At 34.1% G+C, this 15,616-nt stretch overlaps 1 protein-coding gene across 2 annotated transcripts; it reads left to right on the top strand.

Annotated features, from left to right (window-relative positions):
• The first annotated feature begins 7,884 nt into the window (after positions 1 to 7,884).
• LOC135847814 (uncharacterized) lies at positions 7,885 to 13,174 on the top strand. Of its 2 annotated transcripts, none has more exons than XM_065367533.1 (8): positions 7,885 to 8,045; positions 8,156 to 8,222; positions 8,426 to 8,527; positions 8,934 to 9,114; positions 11,855 to 12,039; positions 12,141 to 12,284; positions 12,440 to 12,627; positions 12,775 to 13,174. In XM_065367533.1, the coding sequence occupies exons 1-7, from the start codon at positions 7,968 to 7,970 to the stop codon at positions 12,601 to 12,603; spliced, it is 921 nt and encodes a 306-aa protein (XP_065223605.1). In that variant the 5' UTR covers positions 7,885 to 7,967; the 3' UTR covers positions 12,604 to 12,627; positions 12,775 to 13,174. The 2 variants fall into 2 exon arrangements, with proteins under 2 accessions (XP_065223605.1, XP_065223606.1); XM_065367534.1 differs by having other exon boundaries at positions 7,886 to 8,045; positions 12,440 to 12,589; positions 12,681 to 13,174.
• Positions 13,175 to 15,616: the final 2,442 nt, after the last annotated feature.

Here is a 15,616-nt window from a genome sequence, read left to right as displayed (position 1 = left end):
GTCATGCTTATAGGAAATTTGGGGTAGAATAATTTTTAGTTCAATCACTAAGTATTTTCGCTCCGACCTTTCATTTCGGTGATATACCCGAATAACGTTGATTGACAAAGGTTAATGACCTCTTGCGAGGGTTGCAGACAAGTTGCGGTGTGCAACTTTGGTCAAAATATTTTCGAGTCTATTGTGAATCGAATTCACGTTTTAAATTGTCGATTTTCATTTTTTAAAATAATTTTCATAAAATTGACAACTTTACTCCCTCCTTAGTAAGGGTGAAATCGCCATTTTGAGAAAAAGCTGAACTGGTCATGCTGATAGGAAATTTTGCGTAGAACAATTTTTGTTCCATCATTTTTCCTCTCAGACCCTTCATTTCGGCGACACAGCCGAAAAACCTGTATCGGCAAAGGTTAATGACCTCTTGCGGGGGTAGCGGTCAAGTTTCGGGGTGCAAATTTTGATGGGCTGTTTTAGAGACAAACCTGAACAAATAATATGAAATTCAGCTTTCCCCCAATTTTTCCGAGGTTCGACTAACAATTTTGCTAAAATGACTGGACTAATTTACACATGTAAGAGATACTCCGAAAAGTACCTCAAAAATGTGTCAGGAAATAGCCATTACAAACCACACAACAATTTATTAATTATCAAACATAATTGTCAGGTATAATAAAACGTTAATATGCAGATTTGCCAATTAACTAAAGCAATATCAAAATCAATCAACTGAGGTTGTCAGGTCCGGAGTTCTGGCTTAGCTGGAACTTGGATGGATGAATAGCGATCTGTAATAAAAATAATCGCTTTTGAGTACACACACGTACTACTCATAGATCATGCCATACTTGTAAATAACTCATAGATAACTCGTAGATATCTCAATCTCAATCTCGGGGATGCTTCACCCATGGTTCACCCGTCAGTATCAGTATAACGGAATGATCTGGCACCAACAAAGATTTATCTGAGAGGCCACATCGTCGCCGTCGCCGGTATGGCTCATCACACATACTGCGTAGTGGTACCTCTATGAGTCCCCTGCAGGGTCCTGACTCACTAACAAGATGTACAATGCATGTATCATAAGATGATCATTGTACTAATCATAATCACATAACCATTACACTAATTAATAATTACCATCATTGCCCTAATGCAATAAACCATATCTATGTGCATTGAGAGTACAATGCATCAAAATATCAATCAAATATTTAAAGCAAGGCATAATCTGAATAAGCATTCATGTATTGTAGTACTCAGTAAGATAACTCACGTCACTTACATATTCGCGTAATACTTGGTATTCCATTTGTACTCGTCAATACAGCAACAGAGCAGGTACATATCTCTTGGCAACCAGGGAAAAATGGCAGCAGCTAACACAGACAATTTACTTCAACAAAGTCTTATTACGACTGAGATCTATGTGCTCAGCCCAACTCTTTGCTGGTATATTTGTACCCAAATAGGTGGGAGAATCTACACATCTCCACCCCTGTCACCCATGGTCGCTAAGATAACCCCTCGGTAATAAAACACAACTCAATGCAGTTGCCAATAACTAATGCGTATTCGTCGCATCATAAAATCTATATTTGAGAGGCGTTTCGCGATATGGGTCCTTGTTGTGATTCGATGTTTTTTTTTTTTTTATTGGCAATTCTGACTTACTTTTTCACGAGAAATCAAATGGTGCAATCAGATTTCGCCTATCTCATCAACTTCTTGTTTTAAAAATTACTTGAACATGAATACTCAAAAACTCACATTTTTGGAAAATCGAAAAACAAAGTTTTTGTTTGTTTTTGACTTTTTTTTTTAAAAAAAAGGGTCGATGGAAAAATTATTTTATTGTTGTTACCTATGTAAAATTTCATGGCGAATCCGAATTTCTGAGTATTTTTGTGCGGGGTAGTCTGTAACGTTGTGTAAATTCGGCTGTTCACCACAAGGTCCCTTTTCTAAATCACGGATATCAGGCGATGATGAACTAATTTCGTCAAAATTTCCCATCCAACCTATGCGCAAGACAACACTGTACCCAAAAATTAAAAAAAAAAAAATCGAAAAAATCGAAGCAATTCGATGTTTTCTCTCTCCTGAAAAAATCGAAATATCACCACAAGGGCCCTTATCGCAAAACCCCTCTCATTTGTATCTTTGTATCGTAAAAATATTGCGTAGCAAACACACAGCTACTAATTGCACCACAAGCCAACACCAGCCAACACCCCAAGGCCGCATATTCGAATGTACCGATTAGTAGAATACAATAGAACCACAGGGGGTAAAAACTGTATCCGAATGTCCGAAGCAAAATAACCGCCAATGTCCCAAAAGGTGTATCCGAATGTCCGAAGTGAAAAAAACCTTGTATGACTAGGGATTCCCAAACATCTGGGTTTTGACGAATATGGAACCCAATGAAAAGTACAACTACATACCTTGCATGTAGCATAAAAATGCCTATATAAGCGTAAGGTCGATGAAGATGGGCTCATGAAACCCCAAAATAGATTTATGAGAGTCCCCACTCCCAATCCTGGAATTATGATCGACTGTATAGCCTAAGCCTTATTGCATTTTTACTTCAGAAAAATCAGGCTAAAAACCATAGAGAAGGCACAAAAATTTACTTTTTTACAGCTGAAAAGTCTAAACCCTTAAAAGGCATATCAAGGACCCCCTCAAAACGCACATGCAAATTTTCAAGCCTTCCAAGTCGATTTGTGAGGTTTCTCTTCTCCGAATTGCTCTAAAAAGTTGATTTTGATTTTCTTGACCTTTATCGCCTGCTTTTGTTTCTCCCTCTCAAGAATTTGGACATACCTCAATGTTTTAGCCAAAGTAATCTCCACTCATATTTTTCAAATCCAACGTAAAATCACACAAAATATGAAATTCCTCAGGCTAAAGCTGAAATGTTCTTATAGTCCAAGAAGAGGGGGAGGGATGGAAAAAAAATTGTTTAAAACGTATGTGCCTATAATCTTGATTGAGAACTGAAGAAAATTCTAAAATATCTTTCTTGATCTTACAATTACGAGTAGATCATTTCATGACTATTAGGTATACCTTTTCTCTGATATTTAACATTTGCCTATAGGCTAGTACGATTCATTGTAATAATCTCCAAATTTTCAAAACATAAACCTAAATGTTCTTTTCCAATTTCAAAAATCAAAACAATTTCACAGGTAGGTAAGTTTTCAACTATTTTTTCAAATTTTTGAAATTGACAAAAATTATTTAAAAATTGGCACCACTGCCTAACAAAATATTTCCCTGGTTTCAGGAATGATATCTTTCTACAATTTAGCATAATTATTAATTAATGCGAAATATTTGCCAAGAAAAATTTTTTGAACTACATTATATTCAACAGATGTACCTAGACCTACTTTAGAAACCCCTGTAAGCGCAAAAACCCAAACGGACATTCAGATACACTTTTTGGGACATTCGCGGTCATATTGCAACGGACATTCAGATACAGTTTTTACCCCCCATGGTTCTACTGATAACTACTAATCGGTACATTCGAATATGCACCGCACCCCAAGAGGTATCGGAAACGGCATACGCATCCAGACGACAAAAATAGTGTGAGAAACGCATATAATATACATGTAACAAAACTACTTCTTACACACAATTTCTAATAATAATCGTTTTTTGGAAAATTTCAAGTTTTTACTTGAAAGAAATCATCCCTACCTACTCCACTCCCCCCTCCAAAAAAGAACTCCAGTTTTTCTCTTGTCAGATCGACGTTTTTTCACAAATATCAATAAAAAAAAGAGACAAATTCTGGAGGCGGAGGGGGGGATCTTCCAAGGGCTTTCAGCCGATCCAGTCCGCACCTGTCTGCGTCCAAGAATAGCCCAAGATGTACATACTTAATTTCACTTAATTTTGTGATATTTTTTGTAAAAATAATCACAAGAAGTACCATAACCGATTGGACCGAGAAATAATTAACGCCACCATAATTAATGAAATAGGTATAAAAATTTTCAAAAGCACACCCCCTCCCCCCTCACCCAACAAAGGCTGCGAATGGTAGTATTTCGCTCGGAGAGAATGATTTTGGTAACTGACAATTGTAGTATTTCAATCACCTTTTACGTTACATTTTGGTTGATTGTAAAGCGAATTTTGATTGTGACAATTTGGTCGCTTATTTTTGCAGAAAAAATCTCCAATTGTTCGTCACCTACTACGGAAATTCCCTGCTTGAATTCGCGAGTCTGTTTTCCATCGTCAGGCAGATACGATAAGGTTGTCACGTGCCCGGATACAGATTGGGATGAATTTGATTGCCCTCCTCTAGGTATCGTTACTGCGTATTCTATACCTAACCTATACGTATACTTGCAATGGTCTAGCTGCCTACCTAAACATACCATGCTCTTTTATTTTGATTAGATCGATGCCCCGAACAAAGCCCTAATGATAAATATGCATGTCCTAATTCTGGCGGAATAATGATATGTAACTCTAGAAAATGTGACGGAAGGAAGGATTGTCCAGGTGGCGAAGACGAACCACCAAGTTGCAAAGGTAAACTATTTCAAAGTACATAGTTTTGTGAAGTTTTGTAGTATGCTTCTCAATATCTATGTAAAAAAGTCACATTGACATAATCATTTAATTCATCGAGTAAATTATTAACCTGGTAAATGTCTATAGGTATTCAAGGTACCTTGTACCATACTTACCTACTTACTTACTTGATCTTCTCCCAATGTTACAGGTCCGTAAACTGGTGCAAAAATGGATGGAAGAATAACATTTGGCGCTATTTTTTTTTTTTTCAAGTTTCAATCGTGAATTCATTTTATTCACTTGTTTTTCAATTTTCTTAATAAATCATTTTAATTTTGCATTGAATCGTTCTTACGTTTTGAATTTAGTTCTACTATTTTTTATTTTGAATAACGAGTGGGGTGTGCCGAAGGGGGGAGATGTGTGATTATTTTAAAATCATTTATTGTGATGAATAAACGGTTAATGTTTGCTTTCAAATGAGGTTTTTAGGATTGAATTTGATGAATATTCTGATGAATTTTCTTGTTTATCATGTTGGTGATGAGTAAATTTTTGGTGGAGATTTACTTATACCTACGAGTAGTTTGGAATTCTTCCAAGATTTCAAAATGAATTTTTCAAAAGCTCCTCCTTCCCTCCTCCTTCCCCAACAAAAGTTGGAAACCTTTGCAACTTTCAAAAGATTAAATAATTTTTTAGTCGATAAATTTATCGCAGGAAATTATTTCATTCGTATAAAATGTTTTAATAGCTAGATGCGCTTGGGTGTAATAAATTACGATCCATGTTTGCACATGACTCTCAGTAGGTATATTCAATTCAATTCAATTCAATTTATTCAGTACGTTTATGCCTGATTAAAAAAATTATCAGTTGACAACTTGATATCGTGGTTCACGGTGCATGTGCATGTGCGCATATATACAATGTACATTGTACGTGTGTAAATTCTATTGACGGGATTTGAATTTTGAGTTGTCAGTTGGGTAATTTATTCAAATTCAAATTCTTTATTGTAGTCGACAGCTTTCGCTGTATTACAATGTCAGGGCAGTACAAACAAAAATTTAGGTAGGTATTAATAGATACAAAATAAACAAAGTACATGCCATTTGGAAATATGTTACAAGTAAGATTTAGGTAAAAAAAAAAAAAAAAAAAAAAAAAATAGAAAAACAATACAAAATAAACTTGAAGAACTGCTATCCATCTAGCTGCAGCATTTTTTCAACACTGTAGAACGCATATCTCTGTAACCAATTTTTAAGTTTATTTTTGAAATGTTTCTTTGATGGTATATTTTTTAAATCCTGGGGTATTTTATTATAAATTTTTGAGGCCATAAAATCAACGTTGTTTTGCATGATTTTTGTTCTTAAATTTTCACCAATTGCCAAATTTTTAAATCGTGTTTCATAGGAGTGGGAAGGTACCTTTAGGTTAATTATTCCATTCTTTATCATAATACACAGTGGAAGTATGTACTCACATGGAGCTGGCAGTATGTTATTATCAATGAAGACAGATTTACTGGATTCTCTTGGATGTTTTTGAAACATTATTCTTAAAACCCTTTTTTGTATTAGAAGTACACGTGGAGTTGACTGTGATTACTACCCCAAAGTGCTATTCCATAGCTCAGATTAGAATGAAATAGGCCAAAATATGCAAGTTTTAGAGTATGTGAGTGTGTAATTTCACGGAGTTGTCTTATTAAGTAGGTATAGGTGGAGAGTTTTTTGATTAAATGATCCACTTGGATATTCCATTTCAAGTCAGAGTCTATTATGACACCTAAAAATTTAGTTGATTCAATTATACTGTAAGTTTCAGTTATAGAGGAAGGTACCTTCCCAAATCCCATATAATGTGTTTTATTCAAGTTGAGTATCATTTTGTTTGCTGAAAACCAAGCTATCAAATCATTTATGGTACTTTGAATCTGATCTCTATCAACACCTTCATTACCCAGTTGGGTGAAAATCTGCTCTTACGCGACATAAAAACGTGGGCAGGAGATTTAACACTTTACGCCAATGCCTTTTCTGCCCATAAATCGGCGCGTATTTTATTTACGCGTAAAAATCTGCCATTGATCAATATTTGTGAAAAATTTTTCGGCACCAGCGGGGATCGAACTCGGGTCCCCGGATCTGTAAGCGGACTCCTTGCAACCTACTCCACCAGGGAACTTGGTAGAACAGAACAAATATTTATATACTAACTTATAACACACACGCAAAATACCACATTTACGCGCGTTTTTCAGCAAATACGCGATTAAATACGCTACGAAATATTTGCGTAGCGTATTTTGTGGCTGGTTTTTTCAACGTGCAAAAATACGCCACATAATTTAGAAGCGTAGCGGCTTTACGCGATAAAAATACGCTACGAAATATTTTTGTGGCGTGTTTATCAGCAGAAATTTTATTCTGCTGTGCAGAAAATGTAACAACCGAAAAAGTCGCTTCAAATAACGCCCCTGAATTGAAGCGTGATTTTGAAAACTGTAAAATCTGCTGCATGGCAGCAGTTTAAAGTTGCGTTGAAGTATAAAACGCTAATTAAACTGCTCTTTACCGCATATTTATTGGCAGAAGAGCAGATTTTCACCCAACTGGGTAATTTCTAGAAGAGCTGTTGTATCATCAGCAATTCCTTGTTTAATAGGTTCCACATCAGAAAATGTGCTATTGTTGATTTTTACAATTTGGACTCTATCAGATAGGTAGCTTTTGACCCAATCTAGTAGTATTCCTCTAACACCATTATCTCTCCAGTTTTTCTATCAGAATTGTGTGATCAACCCTATCAAAGGCCTTGGACAAGTCACAAAGAATTGCCAATAGACTTTTCTTATGTTGGAGACCATTCAATATCAGCTCATGAACAAATTAATAGATTGCAGAAGTAGTATTCATATTTTTCCGAAAGCCAAAATGGGATGGGTGGAGTAAGTTATGTTTTACAAAGAAGGCTGCTAATCTTGTATGGAATATTTTTTCAAATATTTTGGAAAAGACTGGGGTAATTGATATCTTATTTCTGCGATAAAAATTTGGAGAGGAATGACATATAAAATGAACAGAATCGGTGAAATGAAACACTTCTGGAGCCTACAGCAGATTTCTGAAAGATTTAAATTTTTACAAAATTTTACTCGGTGAAATTGAAAAGCTAAAATTCACTCAATATCCCTAATTTCGAGTAGCCTGAGTTTATTTGAGGTGGTTTAAAAGCGTTTGGGAATCCCTGCAGGAAGTATAAACGAGCGTGATTAGATGAGCTTATGGTCCCAAATTCGCAATAGAGTGAAAAAATCTCATTTAATTTCATTTCAACTTCATCATTTGTGATTGTATGGTGTGCAATTGTGCATGTTACAAGAACGTCATATTTGATTTAAAATGTTCAAAGCGAAATATTTTTGTGACGGATGTTCATTGAGAAGTGGTGTGGTGGCCGTCGTGGTGATGTTTCTTTCGGTAATTTCAACTTGTATGATAGATTTTTATTTTCTTTTAATTTCTTAATTTTAAAGATATTTGTATGTAGGTAGTTTACGTATTAAATCGACTTCATCTATTTTAATCAGATCTTTTGTATGCAATTCGGCAAAGTCACGGCAAATGACGGAAACTTTGTGGTTTCTATTGATGCAGGTATGCTAATACATACAATATACATGAATTTTCTGTTGGTGCGATTCTGTTTCTTTTTGAGAAAATGTTGAGAAAAAAGAACTGAAAATATTTCTGCATCTCCGTTAGTGATCTGGGAACAATTTTTCACTTGCGTCAGCATTTTGAAAGTAACGTACTACATTAAAATTTTTTAATATGTACCTACCTATCCTTTGTGCTAGGATTTACATGTATAGATGGCACTGTTATACGCGCACGTCAAAGATGCGATGCAAAAATGGACTGTCGTCAATGGGAAGATGAATTTGATTGTCCTAACAATGGTTGGTACATACTACTTACCTACTTGGTTTATGCTTTGCGCTCTGTAAAGATGAAAAGTTATCCCACATCCTCGAACATCCAAATTATTTACCATAACTTTTTGGATTTCTTAAATTATCACGTACAGAAAAATAAGGTTGTTCTGGCCTTTATAAAATAAGATTTTCGTTGAAATCAAGCAAATCTCCTGCTTAGAGTGAGATTTTCTATTTTTAATCATAAAAACAAGGGTAGTTAGTCGAAGTTAGCAGCAACTAATGTGCGTAACTTTTTCACGTCTGTTGGCTTTTTCTTGCTCCTATCTCTTTTGCAAACAACTGTATTTGGACACGCTTGAGACATAACTGTTTTCTGTCGGAAGAATAATATAACACGTTTCATAAACTTTTCTGCTTTTGATTTCAGTTATTATTCAAAGTTATTTCTGGATTGATCAGTATTATTCTTACGATTTCAACGATCATTCTAGTGCATTGTACAAAGAATTCGAGCATAATATTACCTCCAGCCTTAAAGATTATATTACCACATACTACGAAACTGGCATACATACGAAAAAAATGTCAATACGTCTGGTGGCTGTTACGTAAGTGAAAATTTTGATGATTTTGCATAATTCCCTTACAAAGCTGCCTACGTGTGTTGCGAAAAAGAAATTTTTCAAAATGCGTAATTTCCTATTAAAAATAAAGCGGAAAAACAAAAAATTTCAGAAAATCTCCAAAAATGCCGCTTTTAAAGAAAAATTCATAATTCCATGCCAAACAAATGAGAAACTTGATGAGCAGCTTACTTCCTGAAATTAAAAAATTTGGAAACCTTCAGCCTGCCCTCGGGCCTGTTTAGTTTTCTCTTTCAGAGTTGAACTTTCTAAACCTCTATCTCTAAAATTTTCTCAAAAGCCATAGGCAATAGGATACGTAATATATTAAATCAACAACAAATGCGAGAATAGGCAGGTTTTAGAAAAAACTTTTCAACTATTGATCACCTTCACACAGTCAATATAGTTATAGGTACTTATGATAATCCAAAAAAGTAATGAATATCAGCTCAACATCCACTTAGCCTTCATAGACTTTGCCAAAGCTTTTGACTCGCTGCGGCACAATTTTCTGCAAAGGGCTCTCCTGGAACAGGGTATTTCAAAGGTTATGGTAAAAATAATAAAGGAACTGTATACTAACCTAATGGCAAGGATAATTACAGACATAGTAGGAGAGTATTTTGATATCGAGAAAGGGGTAAAGCAGGGTTACCCCCTCTCTGCTGACCTTTTTAATTGTGGGCTAGAAAAGGTTTCTGGGTCAACTGATTGGGAGGATAAGGGAATAGATGATGTGGTTTTATTCGCTAATAGCATAGAAGAACTGGAACAAATGATTGTAGAATTGAGCAAAAAAGCAGAAATTGCAGGGCTAAAAATGAATTATAAAAAAACCAAAATTCTCTCAAAAAATACAGAAAAAGAAATCAAAATTGAAGGTCAAAAAATAGAAATAGTATTAGAAGCAATATATCTTGGTCAAATTATATCTTTTAAAGATAGTACAAAAAAGGAAGTAAGCAGACGCATAACATTAACTTGGAAAAAATATTGGGCACTTGAAAAAATATTTTTAAAGGACCTTATCAGAACCATCTTAAAAGTCAGATCTTTAATGCATGCATTCTGCCTACTTTGGCTTACGGATCCCAAACATGGACATTAACAAAAAAAATTATGAAGAAAATTGAGACTACCCAAAACTCATTAGAAAGGTCCATGCTAAATTTTAAAAAAGAGACAAAATTAGAATAGAAACTAGACAGTGTAACAGTGTGCTTAGCCTCTTTAGTTAGGAAAGCACAACCCAATTGCGATTTTGAAAAAAAGCACCTTACAATTTTGAAAAGAAGCACAACGCAAATTTTAAAAATAGAACGAGATTTCGAAAAAAATCACAATGCAATTTTGAAAAAAAAACACAATGCAACTTTGAGAAAAGCGATTGGGATTTTGAAAGCAGAACACAATCATGATTTTAAAACAAGCACAACGCAATTTTGAAAAAAGGCACAACGCAATTTTGGAAAAAAAGCACAACGCGATTTTGGAAAGAAAAGCACAACGCAATTTTGATAAAAAAGCACAACACAATTTGGAAAAAAACGCACAACACGATTTTGGAAAAAAAGCACTACGCGATTTCGAGAAAAAAAACACGCGATTTCGAGAAAAAAAGCACGCGATTTCGAGAAAAAAAGCACGAGATTTTTAAAAAAAGCACAAGGCAACTTTGAAAAAAAGTGATTGGGATTTTGAATGTAGAAGGCAAAGATTTTTAAAAAAAAGCACAATGCGATTATGAAAAAGACAAACAACGCGATTTTGTAACAAAGCACAATGCAATTTTGAGAAAAAAAGCACAATGCGATTTTCCAAAAAAGCACAACGCAACATTGAAAATAGGTGATTGGGATTTTGAAAGCAGAATGCAATCATGATTTTAAGAAAAAAGCACAACGCGATTATGAAAAAGAAAAATGACGCAATTTTGGGAAAAAGGCACAACATGATTTCGAAAAAAAAGCACAATGTGATTTCAAAAAAAAGCACAACGCGAATTTGAAAAAAAGCACAAGGTGATTTCAAAAAAAATGCACAACGCAAATTTGAAAAATAGCACTACACATTTTTCAAAAAAAGCACAACGCGATTTTGAATACACTATGCTATTCTGATAGCTCTAGTGCACAAGGTGGTACATCTTGAAAGCATAATGCGACTCCAAAAGCACTGAGAGAACCTCTTGGGAGCACAGCATAATCACGAATGACTGGTGGGATTTGATTCAGAAAGGGTAACCACCTGCTTTCATTGTCTAGGTACCGAACTTGTGTAAATGAAACACCTACAGGTGTTTAAATAACCAAATTTGAAATGTTTAAAATTGAACAATGGGAAAGATAACACTGTAGATAAGAAAATTTAGGACCCCCGTGGTGTTACATTTTAAAGCGAACACAAAGGGAAAGGTTTTTACCACCCATTGTGATTTCTAAATTTATGTAACACAGCAGGGGTGGGGTGATTTTTCGGAAATTAAACAATGGGAAATGTTCTTACAACCCCATGCGATGTTACACAAATTTGGAAATTTAACTGACCACCGGCGCCGCTTTTGATACCTTTCTCATTGTTCAAGTTTGAAAATTTGAAGTTTAGCTCCATGTGGAGCTCCAAGATGCTCTTTTTTGTATTCGTTTTCGTTTTCGCAACGTTGGCGTATCACGGAGACTTACATTTAAAATGAACCATTTTTAATTCCTTTTCATTATTGCAGAAGTTCAAAATCTATAAATGTTTCAAGTGCTGTCGTTGATTTCGAACTCTTCTTCGACGTGAAAAAATTCACTGAGGTTAAACGTGAGTTTTCGATGTACAGATTTGCTGCTATTTGGAGTAATTTACATTCTGGTAAAAGATTTGGCTCGTTGCAGGCTGCGTCTGTACCACGAACTTATTTTGGTAACTGGCAATTATTGTATTTTGATCACCTGTTACATTACATTTTGGTGGTTTTTGATACGAGTTTTGATTGCGACAATTCGTTATATTTATTCTCGCAGAACCTGATGATATCGCCCAATGTTCGTCTACTACGGAAATTCCCTGCATGGATTCGCGAATCTGTTTTCCGTCGTCAGGCAGATGCGATAAGGTTATCACGTGTCCGAAAGAAGATTGGGATGAATTTGATTGCCCTCCTCTAGGTATCGTCACTACGTATTCTATCATTTCAGAAATTTCAAACATGAGTGCATGCATACCTTTGTATAGCTTAAACTTACCTATATTTACTACTTATCACGCATTTATGTGATCTAGCTGCCTATCTGAACATACCATCCTTTTTTATTTTGATTAGATCGATGCCCTGGACAGAGTCCTAATGATAAATATTCTTGTCCTAATTCTGGCGGAATAATGATATGTAACTCTAGAAAATGTGACGGAAGAAAGGATTGTCCAGGTGGCGAAGACGAACCACCAAGTTGCAAAGATAAACCAATTCGAAGTACATATCTATAGTTTTGTGAAATTTTGATTAATCAGGTATAGTCTATGTACTTATTTTGTGCTTACTTAATCTTTTCCCAATGTCGCAGATCCGTAAATTCCTGCAAAAATGGATGGAAGAATGGAGTTTTGCGCCATTTTTTTTTCAAGTTTCAATCTGATTTTTATTTTTTTAAATTTAAGGTTATTACAGATTTGTATTTCATGTTTCGATTAGAAGACTCTCTTTTCACAAGTCAGAAAAATATTGAAAACAAGAGCCGACAAATGTTTGCTATAAAAATTTCCAAAAGAAGCTGCAAGTAAAAATTCGAATGCTTTTGAAAAGTATATGGAATATGAGTACCTTGTATGGGTGGAACATTTATTCATGTGTGCCCCTTGATTTTATATCAGAAGAAAAAAAAATTCACGAATTCTTTCAACTGGAGTGAGGCTACCTTTGCTTGCTTTATTTCAAATCATTTTCAACTTGATAGGTATTTTTATTGTTAAAAAGAATGTATTGTTCATTATCAATTGATTTATTATTATCTACTTATTTTATAATTTTCTTATTAAATCATTATTATTTTGCATTGAATCATTCTTATGTTGTGAATTTAGTTCTACTATAACATATTTTAATTTTGAATAATGACTACGATGTACCTTATTTATTGCGGAACGTTTTTTTTTTTTTCGTTTTTTTCGCTCTCATCCACCAAAGTTGTTACCTCGGGTGAGAAAATCACGCCATGAAATTTTCAGCCTCCTGGATGAAAAATAAGTGGTGCTGATGAGCCTTCTCCCCACAATTTTACAAAACATGAAAAAATCAAAGTGCATATTATATTTTTATATTTTTCCAAAATGTGAAGAAAATTTTGATGAGAATTGATTTTTTCTTATTTTTTTTTCAATAAAAAGTGTTTTTTCAATTATTTAATTTTTTTATTTAAAAATTTTTGAATTTTATTTTTTTTAAATTTTCAAATATTTTTTAATTTTGAAAATTTTTCAGTGTTGTAAATTTTTTATCGTTCAAATTTTTAATCTTAATAATTCTTTCATCGTTCAAATTTTCAATTTTAAAAGATAAAAGGAATTATTTTAATCACAAGTGGTGAGGAGAGGAGGGTTGCATTTTCAATATAAAAATTTGGAAAATCAAAGATACAGACAGACACAGATTTGGCTTCAAAAGTAGAAATGAGCTTTGATGAATTGTAAAAAAATTTGAATTTTTGAAACTCTGGAACTAGGTAGGTACCTACGTAAAATATTGTTGGAATTTTTGTATTTTCTCAATTTTTTTGAATTTCTCACAATTTCCCATTTTTTTTTCAACTTTTGCGGAACCTTGTGGGAAAGGGCAAGCTGCCCCCTAATCCCTCATTGCTTCGTCCCTGGTAACTTACACGTATATGATCTTGAATGTTGAATTCCGATATTTATCTAATTTTGGTTCATAATCATAAAGCTAACCTTGACTCGTTGATTTTCGAGAGCTTCCAAAATTTGCAAGAGTATCCCCAGCCTTTGTCAGGGACGTAGCGAAGTGGTTTTGCTGGGGGGGGGGCAAAGATCCTAAGATTCCCAACTAATTTGACTGAAAATTCCCAAGTTGGATGAAAAAAGAGGGTATTTAAGTTACAAGTAGTGAGGGGATTGTATCACGACATCTTGTAGCCAAAAAATTGTAACTCTGCCGACTATAATCAAAATTTTAACGTGCTGAACACTCTGGTATTAAAAAATTTTGAAAAGCAAGTGGTTCTGTTCCGAAAGAAATGAAAACATTTGCATTTTTTATAAGCTTTGAATATTACCTATGAGTATTTCTGGAATTTATCTGTTTAATTTTCACATTCTTAAAAATTTTTAAAGAAGCATTTTGAATGGCCCGAGCGAAGCGAGGACACAAGTTTTGGAAAATATATGATTTGAAAAGTAGAATTACATCAATTTTAATGAAAGAATTCGGTTTTTCTAATCTCAACATTTTTCAAATTCAATCACAGATTTTCAAAAATATTGTAACTTTGTAGATGAGAATCAATTTGGGCCTAGCGAAGCAAGGCCGAAAGCTTTGAAAAGTTTGTAGTTCGCAAAGTAGAACAACATCAATAATTTTAATGTAAGAATTCGGTTTTTCTGATTTCAACTTTCTTTTAATTTTATTAGTGGTTTTGTAAAATTCTCAAAGTGAAAAAAGAACTAAATTGGCCCGAGTGAAGCAATGGCAAAAGTTTTGGAAAATATGTGACTTGAAATGGAAAAGTAGAACATCAATTTTAATGAAAAAATCCAGTGTTTCTGGTCTCAATATTTTTCAAATTCAATCATACGTTTCTTGAATAAATTGTAACTTAGTAGAAGAGAATCAAATTGGGCCGAGCGAATCGAGCCTAAAAGCTTTGGAAAAATTGTAATTCAAAAAGTAGAACAATATCAAATTTAATGAAAAAATTCGGTTTTTCTGATCTCAACTTTTTAAGAGATTTATCAATAGTTTCTTGAAATTTTCAAGCGTGAAAAATAAATTGGTCCGAGCGAAGCGAGGGCAAAAATTTTTGAAAAAAAAGTGAATTTTAGTTGGGAAAATCTTAGACTTAGAAACTGGTTTGGCTTCAGAAGTTGGAAAAAATTTTAATATTTGAAAACTCCAAAACTAAAATACTTATTGTCGGAATTTTCATATTTTCCCAACTTTCTTGTATTTCTCACAATTTCTCAACTTTTCCCAACTTTTGTGGAATACTGGGGGGCAGGCTGCCCCCTAGCCCCTCTTCGCTTCGTCCCTGGCCTTCGTGTTGGTGATTCAAAGTTCTGTCGTATTAAAAAAAAATTATTTTCAAAAGAATAAAAATGATTAATGATAGGGTAAGGTTGCCTAAATCGTACCACTTCTTGGTTTTTAGGACCTAGAGAGCCATATTTTCATTCTTTTTGACTGATTTTTTTTTTAAATTGTAGCTTGAAGCCTTGTCTATCTAATGACGTATCAATAGAGTAATTTATTCTTCAAGGAGAGGAGCTATTT

This window comes from Planococcus citri, chromosome 5 (assembly GCF_950023065.1).
Source record: "Planococcus citri chromosome 5, ihPlaCitr1.1, whole genome shotgun sequence".
In the NCBI taxonomy this organism is placed as follows: Eukaryota; Metazoa; Arthropoda; class Insecta; order Hemiptera; family Pseudococcidae; genus Planococcus; species Planococcus citri.
The sequence above is the reverse complement of the archived record's forward strand: the minus strand, read 5'-3'. Positions and strand labels throughout refer to the sequence as shown.